General features: G+C 40.9%; 4 protein-coding genes across 4 annotated transcripts; 2 read left to right on the forward strand and 2 right to left on the reverse strand.

The window, feature by feature from the left end:
- Positions 1–36: 36 nt before the first annotated feature.
- Positions 37–3772, reverse strand: LOC101295438 (cullin-3A-like). Its single transcript, XM_004304261.1, has 2 exons — positions 3529–3772; positions 37–2191 (listed from the first exon to the last, which is right to left on the reverse strand). Exons 1-2 carry the CDS (start codon positions 3687–3689, stop codon positions 151–153), a joined length of 2202 nt encoding a protein of 733 aa, XP_004304309.1. The 5' UTR covers positions 3690–3772; the 3' UTR covers positions 37–150.
- Positions 3773–5129: 1357 nt separating this feature from the next.
- LOC101295733 (40S ribosomal protein S9-2-like) lies at positions 5130–7089 on the forward strand. Its single transcript, XM_004304262.1, has 3 exons — positions 5130–5362; positions 5788–6169; positions 6648–7089. Exons 1-3 carry the CDS (start codon positions 5335–5337, stop codon positions 6829–6831), a joined length of 594 nt encoding a protein of 197 aa, XP_004304310.1. The 5' UTR covers positions 5130–5334; the 3' UTR covers positions 6832–7089.
- A 761-nt stretch (positions 7090–7850) lies between these two features.
- Positions 7851–8950, forward strand: LOC101296308. The gene is made up of 2 exons (XM_004304264.1): positions 7851–8217; positions 8691–8950. The coding sequence occupies exon 1, from the start codon at positions 7863–7865 to the stop codon at positions 8196–8198; it is 336 nt and encodes a 111-aa protein (XP_004304312.1). The 5' UTR covers positions 7851–7862; the 3' UTR covers positions 8199–8217; positions 8691–8950.
- Positions 8911–11259, reverse strand: LOC101296022 (tubulin alpha chain-like). The gene is made up of 4 exons (XM_004304263.1): positions 11063–11259; positions 10742–10976; positions 10268–10638; positions 8911–9792 (listed from the first exon to the last, which is right to left on the reverse strand). Exons 1-4 carry the CDS (start codon positions 11153–11155, stop codon positions 9139–9141), a joined length of 1353 nt encoding a protein of 450 aa, XP_004304311.1. The 5' UTR covers positions 11156–11259; the 3' UTR covers positions 8911–9138.
- Between the last annotated feature and the right edge of the window lie 1822 nt (positions 11260–13081).

Genomic DNA, 13081 nt, shown 5'->3' on the forward strand with positions numbered 1-13081 from the left:
GGGGGGGGGGGCAGTGAACTGAACTTCATTGGAATCCGCCCAGAGTCCCTAATAATCCAAGAACAATATTCGAACTAGCCAAATGTAGGATAAATTATACAGGCTTTTGCCAGAAACCATAACAAAATAAACCAACCATATAGTGCTTCTTCAAGCAAGGTACCTGTACAATTTTCTATCTGTTTTATCCCTCTCCAAAAACTCCCGCTCGATGAGGGACTCGATACGCTTCTTTATTACTACAGGGTTGGGCAAGAATCGCGCCTGCAGCTGCTTTGTGACCTCAGCAACTATATTATTGTGATCCAGTACACGCCTTGACTTCATGATCCTCACGATTGCTGCCTCAATCTGGGGCTTTCTATCTTCCTCCACTCTCTGCCGGGTTTCTAGGTTTTCTGGTTCAGACTCCCTTTGAGCAACCACGGTACCTATCTTTACTTTAAAGAACTTGCTCGTGAACTTGTCATTGAAGAAGAAGGTATCATCCTCAACTATGTCCTTGCTCATTGGCTCCTTCCGAAGTACATTCTTCCCCTTAACACAGGCAAGGGACTGCAGGCACCTCTTCAAGTCAGTGGCTGGGATCTCTGTAGCCTGCTCGATTTCCTTATACGTCAACCGGTCAGCATTGTTGAATAGCATCAGCACACACATCTGATACGTCGAAACATTCAGCTCATGCTTCTGGCCCTTTCCGAAAGTTGTTTTCAAATCAGCTGTTCCCATATTAGTTTGCCAGGACAATCTCCGCCCAGTATGGGTCCCAAGATAATAACTCTTGAACTTCTCACATACCCACATAATTTCAGCTGGAAGGTTGCATGTTACACTAGGCTGAGTGGGCCATGAACCTGTGGTAAGGACCTGGACAGTTAGTGTTGGGCTATCACCTAACTGAGGACCAACTGCTGTGTAGAACCCATGCATTGTATCCTGAGAGGTCTTCATATCAGTGAACATACCCTCCAACTTGGAGGTAAACTGATATCCACACTCGGTTTTGAGCTTTACAATCAGACTTCTTTCTGCATCATCAGAAACAGTTTTGCCAGAAAGAAGCCTCTTTGCCAAGTGTTGCTTGTAGTACTTTTCAAACACATCTTTCTCCTGGAGGTAACGGAAAAGCATCATGACCTTGTCGAGGACAACCTCTACATCCTCCTCACTAACCCCTCTTAAACCTTTCCGAAGCTTGTCATCCACAAAGAGAGAAATAAACTCGGGGGACCGGGCATTCAAATTAATGAAGTATTCAAAAGAAGAGTTTAAAGCATTCTGGAATGTCTTGTCATTGTTAAATGCCAAACTGATAACTTTGTCATACTTATCCTTCATATCAAGGAGGCGCTGCACAAAGTCTACAGGATCCCTCAACCTTTCTGGATCAGTAACTAGATGCTTTCCAGTATCTCTGATGTAAGAAGTCATGACATCTCTTACAATTACAAGTCCATTCTGCACTCTGCGAAACAAGTTATACATTCTCCCCAAGTCTTCATATTTGTCATCTACAAGCATATTAACTAAACCTGAGCTCTCCATATGAACTAATCTGTTCATGTGACTTTCAATCATCTCCTTTTCCACCACACTGGTAATCTTAGCTTCACTTTTAGCATCCAAGTAATGGGACACTCTCTCCATCTCCTCATCTAGGCGCCTTTCAGCCTTCTTTAAATAGTTTCCACAATCACATGACTCGATGAACTCTTGAGACTCACAGCGATAGAAATCAGCTGAAACCTCGAGAAAATGCTTCTCAAAGTCTTCTTGGTAAACATAAGAACCTAACTCCATTAGCATTTTTATAATGTTCCTCATCAAGCCTCTGTTGATTACATCACCATTTCTTTCTCGAAGCACTAGCTCAAGAAGCGTGTCCAAAAGCCTAGACTGGGTTTTGCTAGAGTGAATGACAACATCCCTCCAAAGGTTCAGACCAAGCTCGTGAACGGGGGTTTTGTGGGTGCTTGGAATAAATGTTCTGTCCATGTACATCAATATATCACGAATCATCTGCAACGCCTTGTTATGCTCTGCCCATTTTCTGTTCAGCTCTTCCAAGAACAGCTCTCCCTGAGCAGCTTCAATCGATTTGGATATTTCCATCAGATGATAAGTCATGGTCCTCACCAGACCAGAGTACAGTTTCTCCCCGAATTTGTGCAGCACCATATTGTAAGCGTTCCTGAAAGACACATACTTATCATCAGAAGCATAAAATTTTAATATATGAAACAAACGACAGTGATAAAGTACAATGCTGAAGCACTTGACTTATCTTGCAATGACAATATATATTCAACTATATAATATAGATTCCAGACAACTTCCTTACCAAAGAGGAAAAAAAAAAAAACATGATTAAGAGAATGTAATATGGACTCCAAAGCTTTAATCTTAAACATAACAGAAAGAAATGAGACAAATTGACTAAGTTGGATAGCAGGATAAATCACAAGTCATTTGACAGGAGAAAAGGTAAAAATGCTTCTTGCAAAATCTACTTGCTCTAACATTAAGCCTGAGAGTATCGGCAAGCCTCAAATGGAAGGGCACCTACCATGCCAGACAAGTTTTTCAGGCTATCAACTTTTATTGCATGGCTCTCTAACTTATGCATGGTGTTTCTATTTTCTTTACCTCCCCATATTCTCATTGTTAACTCAATCTGCCCCAGTTTCCCACTCAACCCACATGGTTATTTGTCAAAAAAGGGCATGTATATAGTGTGTTTGAAGTAGAGAAGAGATAGATAGAGGATCCTCTTTCCTACTAGCAAATCTCCAATCAAGGTACAAAAAGGGGGCAGGACATAGAGTCCAAATTTGTCCTGACAGATGCACAAATCAGGCTCTTTTCCAAAAAATGAAACTACAGACCCTTATATATAACTACAATACAAATGAAAGGAAACCCACGTAAGTAAAAACAGGGAAGACATTTTAGTGCAGAAAGCAAAGTGTGTGAAAGGATTAACAGTCCAAATACGCTAGACCGTAATAGATAGTAACCTCAATCATGAATAAGCCTAAAGTTTAGATCAGAAGACATATAGACAAATTATATGAGACGTCCGGTGTTACTAGATAATACCAAAGTTCCCCAAGTAATCCTAATAACAGCCGCAGACTATTGTTTTCAACATTGTCTTTGTATTTCTCATATTTCTCTGAATCCTGAGCACAATTTCTACTTTAGAATCAATAAACCTACACTCTATTCGACACTCCAACTCTTCATACAGCAAAGAACCATGCATCTTCCTACTCTAAAATGACCTTTATTTAACATCAAACATCAGATAGACCTTTATTTAACACATAATCCACTGAAACGATTACAGAAAACACCACAAACATGCATGATGATCATACTAAAACCAATAGCCTTGAAAACAATCGATTCCCTAAATCCCTAAGTATTTGTAATGAAATCAAAAGCAATCATCCGAATAAGTAGTAATAGAAAACACATCAAGTAAGCATAAACTTGAATTTAGAAGCAAAAGCAAGAGTAGCAAACCTATAAAGCTCTTCAAAACTGAGCCCGCTGGCATTGTGATTATAGATTTCCTTGATCGCATGCTCCAGGATTGTCCACGTCTTCTCTGCGTATTTGGGATCAACCACGACCCGATGCTTGAACGCTTCAATCTGGAAGTTTCTCTTCTTCTGAGCACTCATCTCTGCAAAAACCCTAAATCGAGCAGCTCGAGATGACTCCAATTGGAAAACGCTAAATCGCGATTGGAGTATCTGGTGGAGTAGGTGAGATGGGGGTTGGAGATTGAGGGAGTGGGAAGTTAGGGTTTGGGATTGGAGAGGAGAGGCAGTGAATTAGCTGAAAAGGGGAGGACAAATTGGGGATGGGTGATAATGATGAGGATTTGAGGAAGACGAGAGGTATTTCTATTTTTATTTTATTTTTTCTGTGTGTGTTTTGTTTGTCTACTTGTTTGTGTTGCTCTGTAACTTTGCTTTGAGATCGAGACTATCCAACCCGCGCACGCCTCCACGTCGATAAGAAATTTAAAGACCTCACTCATCTCAATTGATGCTTCTTCTTTGTTTTTGACTTTTTGTTTTTTGTTTTTTCAAAAATGTATGCAATTTTGATAAAAAGATGACAGGCGATTAACTTCAAACAACTTCATTAGGTCTATGTTTTACGTTTTACGTGATGCTTCGAGTTTGAATAATATGATGATAACTACGAAACTTATACACATTAACATAACCGATTATTACATTTAGAAACGTGCGGTAAACTGTATAAATGTTAGTTCACGTAATGAACAATTCAGTTATCAAAGTCATGCGTGTAGGGTATCTGTTTTACAGTTTGCATCTAAAGCAAACACGATCTCAATTTGTTTCATTCTCTCACCTCATTTCAATCCTTCATAACTCATGCATGATTTACTCCCTCCTCAAATACTAGATCTATCCAAAGGACCAATTAGAAGGAACACAAATCAAACTGTTAACATTCACTTGAGATATTTGTGAATATGGTGCATGTATAAAAATAAATGGGATATGCGGGCCATCTTTGACATTAGTTTTCTCCAACATCTCATTCGATCAACATAAAGCTAATTGTTTATTATAAATTTAAATTATGTCGAGACGATATTGTTCTTTCTATGTGAATTATGTCAAGACAATATTATGACTCATTCACTTATAAGATTATTAGGTCTTATTTTCATGCCATAAGTGAGCGAGTTGGTCATGTAATTTAACTTAAATATATTATGATCATAATATCATGACATAGTGAATTACATGAAACGTGAAATCACAAGCTGAAGAAAATATTTCATGTTTTAACTTTTAACTCTCATGCTAATGTGTGGTAAGCATACCATGTAGTTCATGTGCCGTCGTTTTAATATTACATGGCTATTACCATATCAACATTTAAAACATAAAACTTCAAATGAAAGAAGTCTACACGTTAACGATTTAAATATAAATATCTATTACTGTAATATTTTCATGTTGAATTATGAAATATCAAATTTAAAAAAGATATTCGAGAAATTACGGGGAATGGACCTTTTGTTTGTTTTGCCATCGGGCATCTACATTAAACCCCTCCACCCAATACAATAAGAGCTTGAGCTCAATTAGAAAGTCGGGAGGCAAAGGCCCAACTCAGCTACAACTCTAGTGGCAAAATAGTCATTGCGGGCGAATACGCTAAACCCTAATTGCATATAAACATCGCGCCGTGTTGTCTTGCTTCATTCTCTCTCGCCTCCTTTCACTCTCTGCAGCTCGCTCGCTTCACTCAGATCTCTGAGACCTAAGGAGGAACCGAGCCATGGTTCACGTCGTCTTCTACCGCAATTGTAAGCCCCTCTCCTCTTTCGCCTTGTCAACGATTAGGGTTTCGATTAAACTGTTCGTCTGGGTTTTTAGGTTCTTAGGGTTTATGTGATATTTGTTCTGCTTTGCAATCTTACTCTAATGGCTGAACTTTTATTTGACATACCCTAATTTTTTTTCTGAGTATGTTATATTGATTATTCGTCCATTTTTCGGATCAAAATTTATATAAGCTGTGTTAGATCTGGCTCAAAGTTGTCTTTTGAATGTGTTAATAGTGTTGTGCATACTCTTGAAATGAAGAATATGATAGTTGGAGTTGTGATCCACTTTGGTTGATAGGTTGTAAATTGATATATTGGTATGTGCGAAAAAGTGAGTTTATTTTACTGTTTATGTGCTATTGGAATTTGATAAGCGGATGTTGTGTTGTTTTGGTGGTGATTAGATGGAAAGACTTTCAAGAAGCCAAGACGTCCTTATGAGAAGGAACGTTTGGATGCTGAGCTGAAGCTTGTTGGAGAGTATGGGCTTCGGTGCAAGAGGGAGTTGTGGAGGGTTCAGTATGCTTTGAGCCGTATCCGTAATGCTGCCAGGGAACTTCTTACCCTGGATGAGAAGAACCCTCGCCGTATCTTTGAGGGAGAGGCTCTTCTGCGAAGGATGAACAGGTATGGGCTTCTGGAAGAGAGCCAGAACAAGCTCGATTATGTTCTTGCTTTGACTGTCGAGAACTTCCTCGAGAGGCGTCTTCAGACCCAGGTGTTCAAATCTGGTATGGCCAAATCCATCCACCACGCCAGGGTTCTCATCAGGCAGAGGCATATCAGGTATATACCATGTCTGCTTTTACTGTTTAGTTAAGTTGGATTTGAATTGATATTGAAGGTGTTTTAGTCTGTTAAGTGCTTATGGGAGGTTGTCCTGTTTGGCAATAATGTTGTGGTTAAAGCGAATTGATATCTATCTTGTATTGTTCACTGCACCGAGTTTTTCCCGGTTTTCTTAAGGTTTTGAAGATACTGGAGCCCTAATTTTGGTGCAAATACTTTTGCTACCTCCTAATTTGGGAGGTGCACACTAGTTTTAAATGTTAATCTTTGTTTGAAAGTTGTTGCTTGAACCCAATTGCAGTGTTTAGTGAACCACCATTGTTTTTGCACTGATATTGTTCATGCTTGGTTATTTGAACCGGTCATTCTGTATTATCACATCATTGTCACTTTGTCAGTATATAGTATTTCCTGTGATAAGGTTAAGATGTACTAGCTTGAAGTGTTATATCTAATTTTCTTTTGTCCTTGACAGGGTTGGAAGGCAGGTTGTCAACATCCCATCCTTCATGGTGAGAATTGACTCTGAGAAGCACATCGACTTTGCCATCACAAGTCCCCTTGGAGGTGGCCGCCCTGGAAGAGTGAAGAGAAGGAACCAGAAGGCCGCTGCTAAGAAGGCAGCTGGTGGTGATGGCGATGAGGAAGATGAGGAATGAGCAATTAAGCGTCCTGTCGCTAAAAACTCATTTTAATTTTATGCCCCTTTTGGGTTTTTTGCTAGTTATCTTCCCAGACTTGAGTTTATTATTGTAGTGAATGTTTGTCAAACTATCTTGCTCTGGTTTTAATTCGCATTAGAACTCCATGTTTTCCTTTGAACATCCCCCATATAGTTGGTTCTTAAGGTAATGAATTTTGTCGTAATCTTATCCCTTATTGTTTCTTTCGTTCGGGTTCTCTATTCCCATCATTTCATAGGTTCTGTCCGATATCGGGCTGTTTGTGCTTGGGTTTTAATCCATTGGGTTTGTCCATCCATATATTGTGCCATGCTGCCCCTGCTGAAGCACACGTTTTGGTTTGGGTTATAGTTTTGGTTTTGGTTTTGGTTTGGACTTCTCCGATCTTAACCTGTGCCGCTATTCCAAACAGTTTTGTCCACGGATCACGGTTTTAGTACCACGTTTTTCATACCGGTCGACACCACGTATGTTGGTTCCATCATTCATCAATCATCTAGTCCGTCATCAAATCAAAACGACAATCATTTTGGAAACGTATTTAAACTGAAGTCCTCTAGATTTTCTTCAACCCCGGTCGAGCCTCAACACTTGTCCCAGAATTCCTCTAGATTTTTTACTCGTCTCCAAACCTCACGACACGTGTACGTCATTAGCAAATATACTAAACTCTTAATCAGATGAGTGCCCTGGTCTCAAATCCGGATTAATCAACTTGATTACCAGATAAACGAAGACTAAGATCACCTCTAATTGCAGTGACGTTGCAACCACCCCGTCCGAACAGGGCCGTTGGAGCGGCGTCCAAGTCAGAGCTTTATATACCACATTTTATATACCCATCAGTCCTACTACACGTGACACCCCCTCTTTTTCCTACCCCCACAAATTCCACGTGTCGCTCAACCACAAGCTTCCTACCCAGTCTCCCACTCCCAATAAAAACTCCAAAACTAAAACGTCCTCGCCAAAATCCCAAAAGCTCCTCTCTTTCTGTAAAAATCACCATGATCGCAGTGAGGCCCAAGCACGAGGAAATGGAGGTCCGATTCGCGGCGAAGCCGTACAGCACCGACGACGACAGCGCCGGGTCGTCGGAGGAGATGGACTCGCCGAGGTCGGTGCAGGGGCGGTGGAGGAGGTCGGCGTTGAAGAAGGTGGCGTATGTGCACAGCCAGATCTTGAGGATCAGAGAGGAGGACTCGCACCTCGGCGAGAGCAGCGCGTTTGGCGCCAAAGAGAAGGTGGCGCACGCGGTGGCGTCGCGCGTCGACGTTGTGCTTTTGGCCCGCCCGGTCTTGCCTTGCTCGCCGCTCAGAAACACCGTCAACGCTTTGCACTGAGCTAGCTCGGCTTGTTCAGGTTAGTTAGGGCTTTTTGATTCGTGATGATAAATCGATTTTTTTGTTTCAGAGAAAACTTTGATGATTTCGTTGTTCTTGTTTTGTTTAATTGTTTTGGCTTTGCTAAATTCTCTAATCTGATGTAAATATGGCTTTAGATTCTTTCGGAGATGAGCTCAAAAGAAATTGCATAGTTCGTGATTTCAAAGTCGACCAGAAATTTCTGTTTATATTTTGAGAAAATTTTATTTTTGTTTTGTGTATTCAATTTTCCCTCCGTTTTGGAATATCATATTCGCTCTTTACTTTTCACCTCTTGACGAGAAAATTTTACTGCAACTTTTTTTTTTTACCTATATGTAGTGGACTGTAAAAATTTTGGTCTTGTAGTGGACTGTAAAAATTTTCTTAAAACTTTGGCAGAGATCTTTGTTTCTGTTTATCTTTTTGACTGGGTACTAATTTCTTTTGGGTCTGTTTTGTTCCATGTAGGTTATGAGCTGCTGGGTCTTTTTAAGGGAGCAGATCAAAATTCCAAGAAGAACACAGAGTTTGAAATCAAGTCTTTCTTGACTTCGTCTCTCGCTTTAGTTTTCTTGTTTCCGTAGAATGAGTCTAGTCGTTTGTTTGTGAGCAAACGTTTCTGTACAGTTAGCAGAATTACATGAGATGATGATGTGAGCGATTCACATCTCCCTTTCTCGGGAAAGATACTCGCAAAATACTCCGGATATACTGTATTTGCACATCACAAAGAGCACATAGAATCGCATAGGATAGACAACCAAATTATTGAAAACAAAAGCATCGATTAATCCGAGATTACACAAATAAGAAACTAAGATGGCTTGTTCATGGTTAACAGACCAATGAGTCCATTGGCTGCAGCCATAACACAGCTTTGAAGACACGCAAATTCTAAATTTCCATGAACTAATATCTAGTACTCTTCATCCTCACCATCTTCACCTTCAGCAGACTCCAACCCAACTTCTTCATAATCCTTCTCAAGAGCAGCCAAGTCCTCCCTAGCTTCTGAGAACTCACCCTCCTCCATACCCTCACCAACATACCAGTGCACAAAAGCACGCTTGGCATACATCAGATCAAACTTGTGATCAATCCTTGAAAACACCTCAGCAACACTTGTGGAGTTGGAAATCATGCACACAGCCCTCTGAACCTTGGCCAAGTCACCACCAGGTACAACAGTAGGAGGCTGGTAGTTGATACCACACTTGAAACCAGTTGGGCACCAATCCACAAACTGAATGGTCCTCTTGGTCTTGATTGTGGCCACAGCCGCATTCACATCCTTTGGTACGACATCTCCTCTGTACATCAAACAGCAAGCCATGTACTTCCCATGCCTAGGATCACATTTGGCCATCATAGAGGCTGGCTCAAAGGCGCTGTTGGTGATTTCAGCCACAGAGAGTTGCTCATGGTAGGCCTTCTCGGCAGAGATGACTGGTGCATAGGATGAAAGCATGAAATGGATTCTGGGGTATGGCACCAGATTGGTCTGGAACTCAGTCACATCCACATTGAGTGCTCCATCAAAACGCAGAGAAGCAGTGAGTGAGGAAATAACCTGTCACAATCACCCAAATTAATATCAAAGGCATACAAATTGTCAAAACCCCTTTGCACAATAACAGAGCTAGTCATTTTATCACACACACCATGTCCACAATAACAGAGCTAGGCAACTAAGAACATATGTACACAATTATAGAGCCAGACATTTAATCAAACACACCATGTTCACAATAATAGAGTAAACCAAATCATCGAAAAACTCATGTGCACAATAATAGAGCCAGCAATTATATCAGAACCTCATGTGCAGAACAAACAGATCTAGGCATATCATCAGAAACCTATCATAAATAGAGCTAGGCAAATAATCGAACACCATGTGTACACAGTACCAGAACCACACATTTCATCAAACATCTAATATGCACAATCACAGAGCTAAGCAAATCATCTAAAATCTCATGTGTAACAACAGAGCTATAAATCTAAGCATCTTATGAGCACAATGTCAGGGTAGAGTTTTATACCTGAGAAACAAGCCTGTTGAGGTTGGTGTAGGTAGGTCTCTCAATGTCAAGCGACCTACGGCAGATATCATAGATGGCTTCATTGTCCAAAAGCACAGCCACATCAGTGTGCTCCAAGAGCGAGTGAGTGGACAAGACACTGTTGTAAGGCTCCACAACAGAAGTAGAGACCTGAGGAGATGGGTACACAGTAAATCCAAGCTTAGATTTCTTCCCATAGTCGACAGAGAGCCTCTCCAAGAGCAGAGATCCAAGTCCAGATCCAGTCCCACCTCCGACAGCGTGGAACACCAGAAACCCTTGAAGCCCAGTACAGTTGTCCGCAAGCTTCCGGATCCTGTCCAAGCACAGATCCACAATCTCCTTCCCGACTGTCCACACAAAGATCCAAGCAAAACACGAATTAAAACCCTCACATTTCGATAAACTAGGGTTCTAATCGAGATTAGCGTTTAGATCAGATCAGATCCTTACTTGTGTAGTGGCCTCTGGCGAAGTTGTTGGCGGCGTCCTCCTTGCCGCTGATGAGCTGCTCAGGGTGGAAGAGCTGACGGTAAGTTCCGGTCCTCACCTCGTCGATGACGGTGGGCTCCAGATCCAAGAACACGGCGCGGGGGACGTGCTTTCCGGCGCCGGTTTCGCTGAAGAAAGTGTTGAAGGCGTCGTCTCCGCCGCCGACGGTCTTGTCACTCGGCATTTGGCCATCAGGCTACGACAACGTAACAAAATCAACGATTAGTTAGAGTTTAACAGTGTAGAAAAACACGAGATCGGAGATCGGAGAAGAAGACGGACCTGAATGCCGTGTTCGAGGCAGTAAAGCTCCCAGCAGGCGTTGCCGACTTGGATTCCGGCTTGGCCGATGTGGATGGAGATGCACTCTCTCATTTTGGGTAGATCTGGATTTGAGAGGTTAGTAGATCTGGGTTTGGGAGTGAAGTGAGAGACCCTGTGACGTATACAAAGACGTCTCTGGGATTTTTGAATTTTTTTGCGGTGAAAATGGGGAAGATGTGAGAGTATATAAAGAGAGGTTGGGGGTGGTGGGGTCTGTGACGGTGACGGTAACGGTGACGATAATTCGGGTGTGTGGGGATTTTAAAATTTGAAAATTGGATTGGGGTGGGTGCCAGCTCATCGTGACGGTTAGGTCTTGGTTTTGGGTGTGGATTTGAAATTTGAAATGTGTGAGGAAGCGGGAGAGAGGTTTTGGGTTTTGTTGGACTGGGCTGAATGCTGATCATTAGACTAGGCCCATTGTCATAAAACCAATATCAAAGCCCAAGAATATGACCTTACAGTTTAGCAGATGTTTGCCCTAATTGAAGTGTTGGATGAAGGGAAGCAATCTAAAATTGAGGTGATTAGTGTCTTAAAACTGTGTTTATCTATGTGTTTTCAGTTTGATTTATCTATGGATATTTGATCAATGAAATTCTTTGGGCTTGCTTTAACAGTGTGGAAAGCATAGATAATCTTAGGGAGGAGGAAGAACTGTAAAAACTTTTTCTCACCTTTGGAGTGTTGGTCCATGTTTGGGTGACTGTAGTCTCATTTGCAGTAACAGAATAGCCTATAAGATCTGATGATCATTATAATAGTGAAACATTGATCTGCAATGTGTGATGTTAACTGTCATGGTTTTGTATAGGGTTATGTGGGAGTCCTTTGAAACTTACAAAACTAAGTTTATCCCTGCAACTAGATATTACGCAGACATCTGAATTAGTGAGTATAGTCTGGTACGAAGTTTGCTTCTTTAAACCTTTCTTGGATGAATGTGTCATGAATAATATGGTATTTATGTACAACTCCTGTAGTCATTGATGTGCATCCAGTTTCATTTGAGAAAATAGAGTTCGTAATTTGTTAACAGAATTTTGTATCAAAAGCTTCTAGAACTAAATTGAAGTTTGCTGAGAGCAAGCTACATCTTCATGTAGGTAATAAGGATTTTAGATGTTTTTGGTGTGGCGATGCACTACTGACAATTTAACAAACAAAAGTACTGAATTTTAAGCCAACCCGTGGTTACTTGCATTAGGGTCAAGGACTCTTCACGTCGCACTATTGGCTTGGTTTGCTGGATCAGCCTCCTGCCAATGACAGTTTTTTGGATCAATTGTTAATATAAATTCACTTTTTATTTGCTACAATTTATAGGCATATAATTCTGCAGTAGATCCGGTTCTTGTGAAACTAATTGAATTGAGCCACAACCGTCTAAGATTGATGAAACAGAACTAATGAAGGAGACTAATGATGAGGACATTCCTGTGCTAATTGAGGAGAAATATGTGAAGAAGAAAAGGAAGAAACCGTCCATTGATGGATATTGTTTAGGTACTTATGAGGTGGCTAAGTGGCTTTGTTCATGATCATGGAGTGAAAAAGAAAAAAATTAAGGAGAAAGAAAACATGCTGAAGAAGATTATGTGATAGTGGCTAAGTGGCTTTGTTCATGATCATGGACAGAAAAAGAAAGAAATTAAGGAGAAAGAAAACATGCTGAAGAAGATTATGTGATAAATAGTCTGAGGTTCACATCCAAAACCAATTGGCAATGGGTGGAGATGCCCAAACCCTTATAACCCTACAAGCAATGTCTCATTTTTCCCGATGTGGGATTTATATCTCAACATTATGTAATGCAAAGCAAGAAGAAGGGGAGTGATCCACCAAGTATAATAGTTTTGGCCAACTTAGGCAATCAGTTAGCTTTTCTATATGAAACCAATTAAGTTGCATCTGTAATTGGACAAGGAGATTGTTGTATTCAGTTTAAGCTGCCTCTGCAGATTTATGACCTCTTAA

Source organism: Fragaria vesca, linkage group LG6 (genome assembly GCF_000184155.1).
Source record: "Fragaria vesca subsp. vesca linkage group LG6, FraVesHawaii_1.0, whole genome shotgun sequence".
NCBI classification, from domain to species: domain Eukaryota; kingdom Viridiplantae; phylum Streptophyta; class Magnoliopsida; order Rosales; family Rosaceae; genus Fragaria; species Fragaria vesca.

What these genes read in the sequence shown, in the direction of transcription:
- LOC101296022 (XM_004304263.1), bottom strand. Translation starts at nt 11,155, where the DNA reads ATGAGAGAGTGCATCTCCATCCACATCGGCCAAGCCGGAATCCAAGTC. An exon ending in GCCTCGAACACGGCATTCAG is followed by an intron (nt 10,977 to 11,062) that starts GTCCGTCTTCTT and finishes ACGTTGTCGTAG; the next exon opens with CCTGATGGCCAAATGCCGAG. An exon ending in TCAACAGGCTTGTTTCTCAG is followed by an intron (nt 9,793 to 10,267) that starts GTATAAAACTCT and finishes TGATTGTGACAG; the next exon opens with GTTATTTCCTCACTCACTGC.
- LOC101295438 (XM_004304261.1), bottom strand. Translation starts at nt 3,689, where the DNA reads ATGAGTGCTCAGAAGAAGAGAAACTTCCAGATTGAAGCGTTCAAGCAT. An exon ending in AGTTTTGAAGAGCTTTATAG is followed by an intron (nt 2,192 to 3,528) that starts GTTTGCTACTCT and finishes TGTGTCTTTCAG; the next exon opens with GAACGCTTACAATATGGTGC.
- LOC101296308 (XM_004304264.1), top strand. Translation starts at nt 7,863, where the DNA reads ATGATCGCAGTGAGGCCCAAGCACGAGGAAATGGAGGTCCGATTCGCG.
- LOC101295733 (XM_004304262.1), top strand. Translation starts at nt 5,335, where the DNA reads ATGGTTCACGTCGTCTTCTACCGCAATT. An exon ending in CGTCGTCTTCTACCGCAATT is followed by an intron (nt 5,363 to 5,787) that starts GTAAGCCCCTCT and finishes GGTGGTGATTAG; the next exon opens with ATGGAAAGACTTTCAAGAAG. An exon ending in ATCAGGCAGAGGCATATCAG is followed by an intron (nt 6,170 to 6,647) that starts GTATATACCATG and finishes TGTCCTTGACAG; the next exon opens with GGTTGGAAGGCAGGTTGTCA.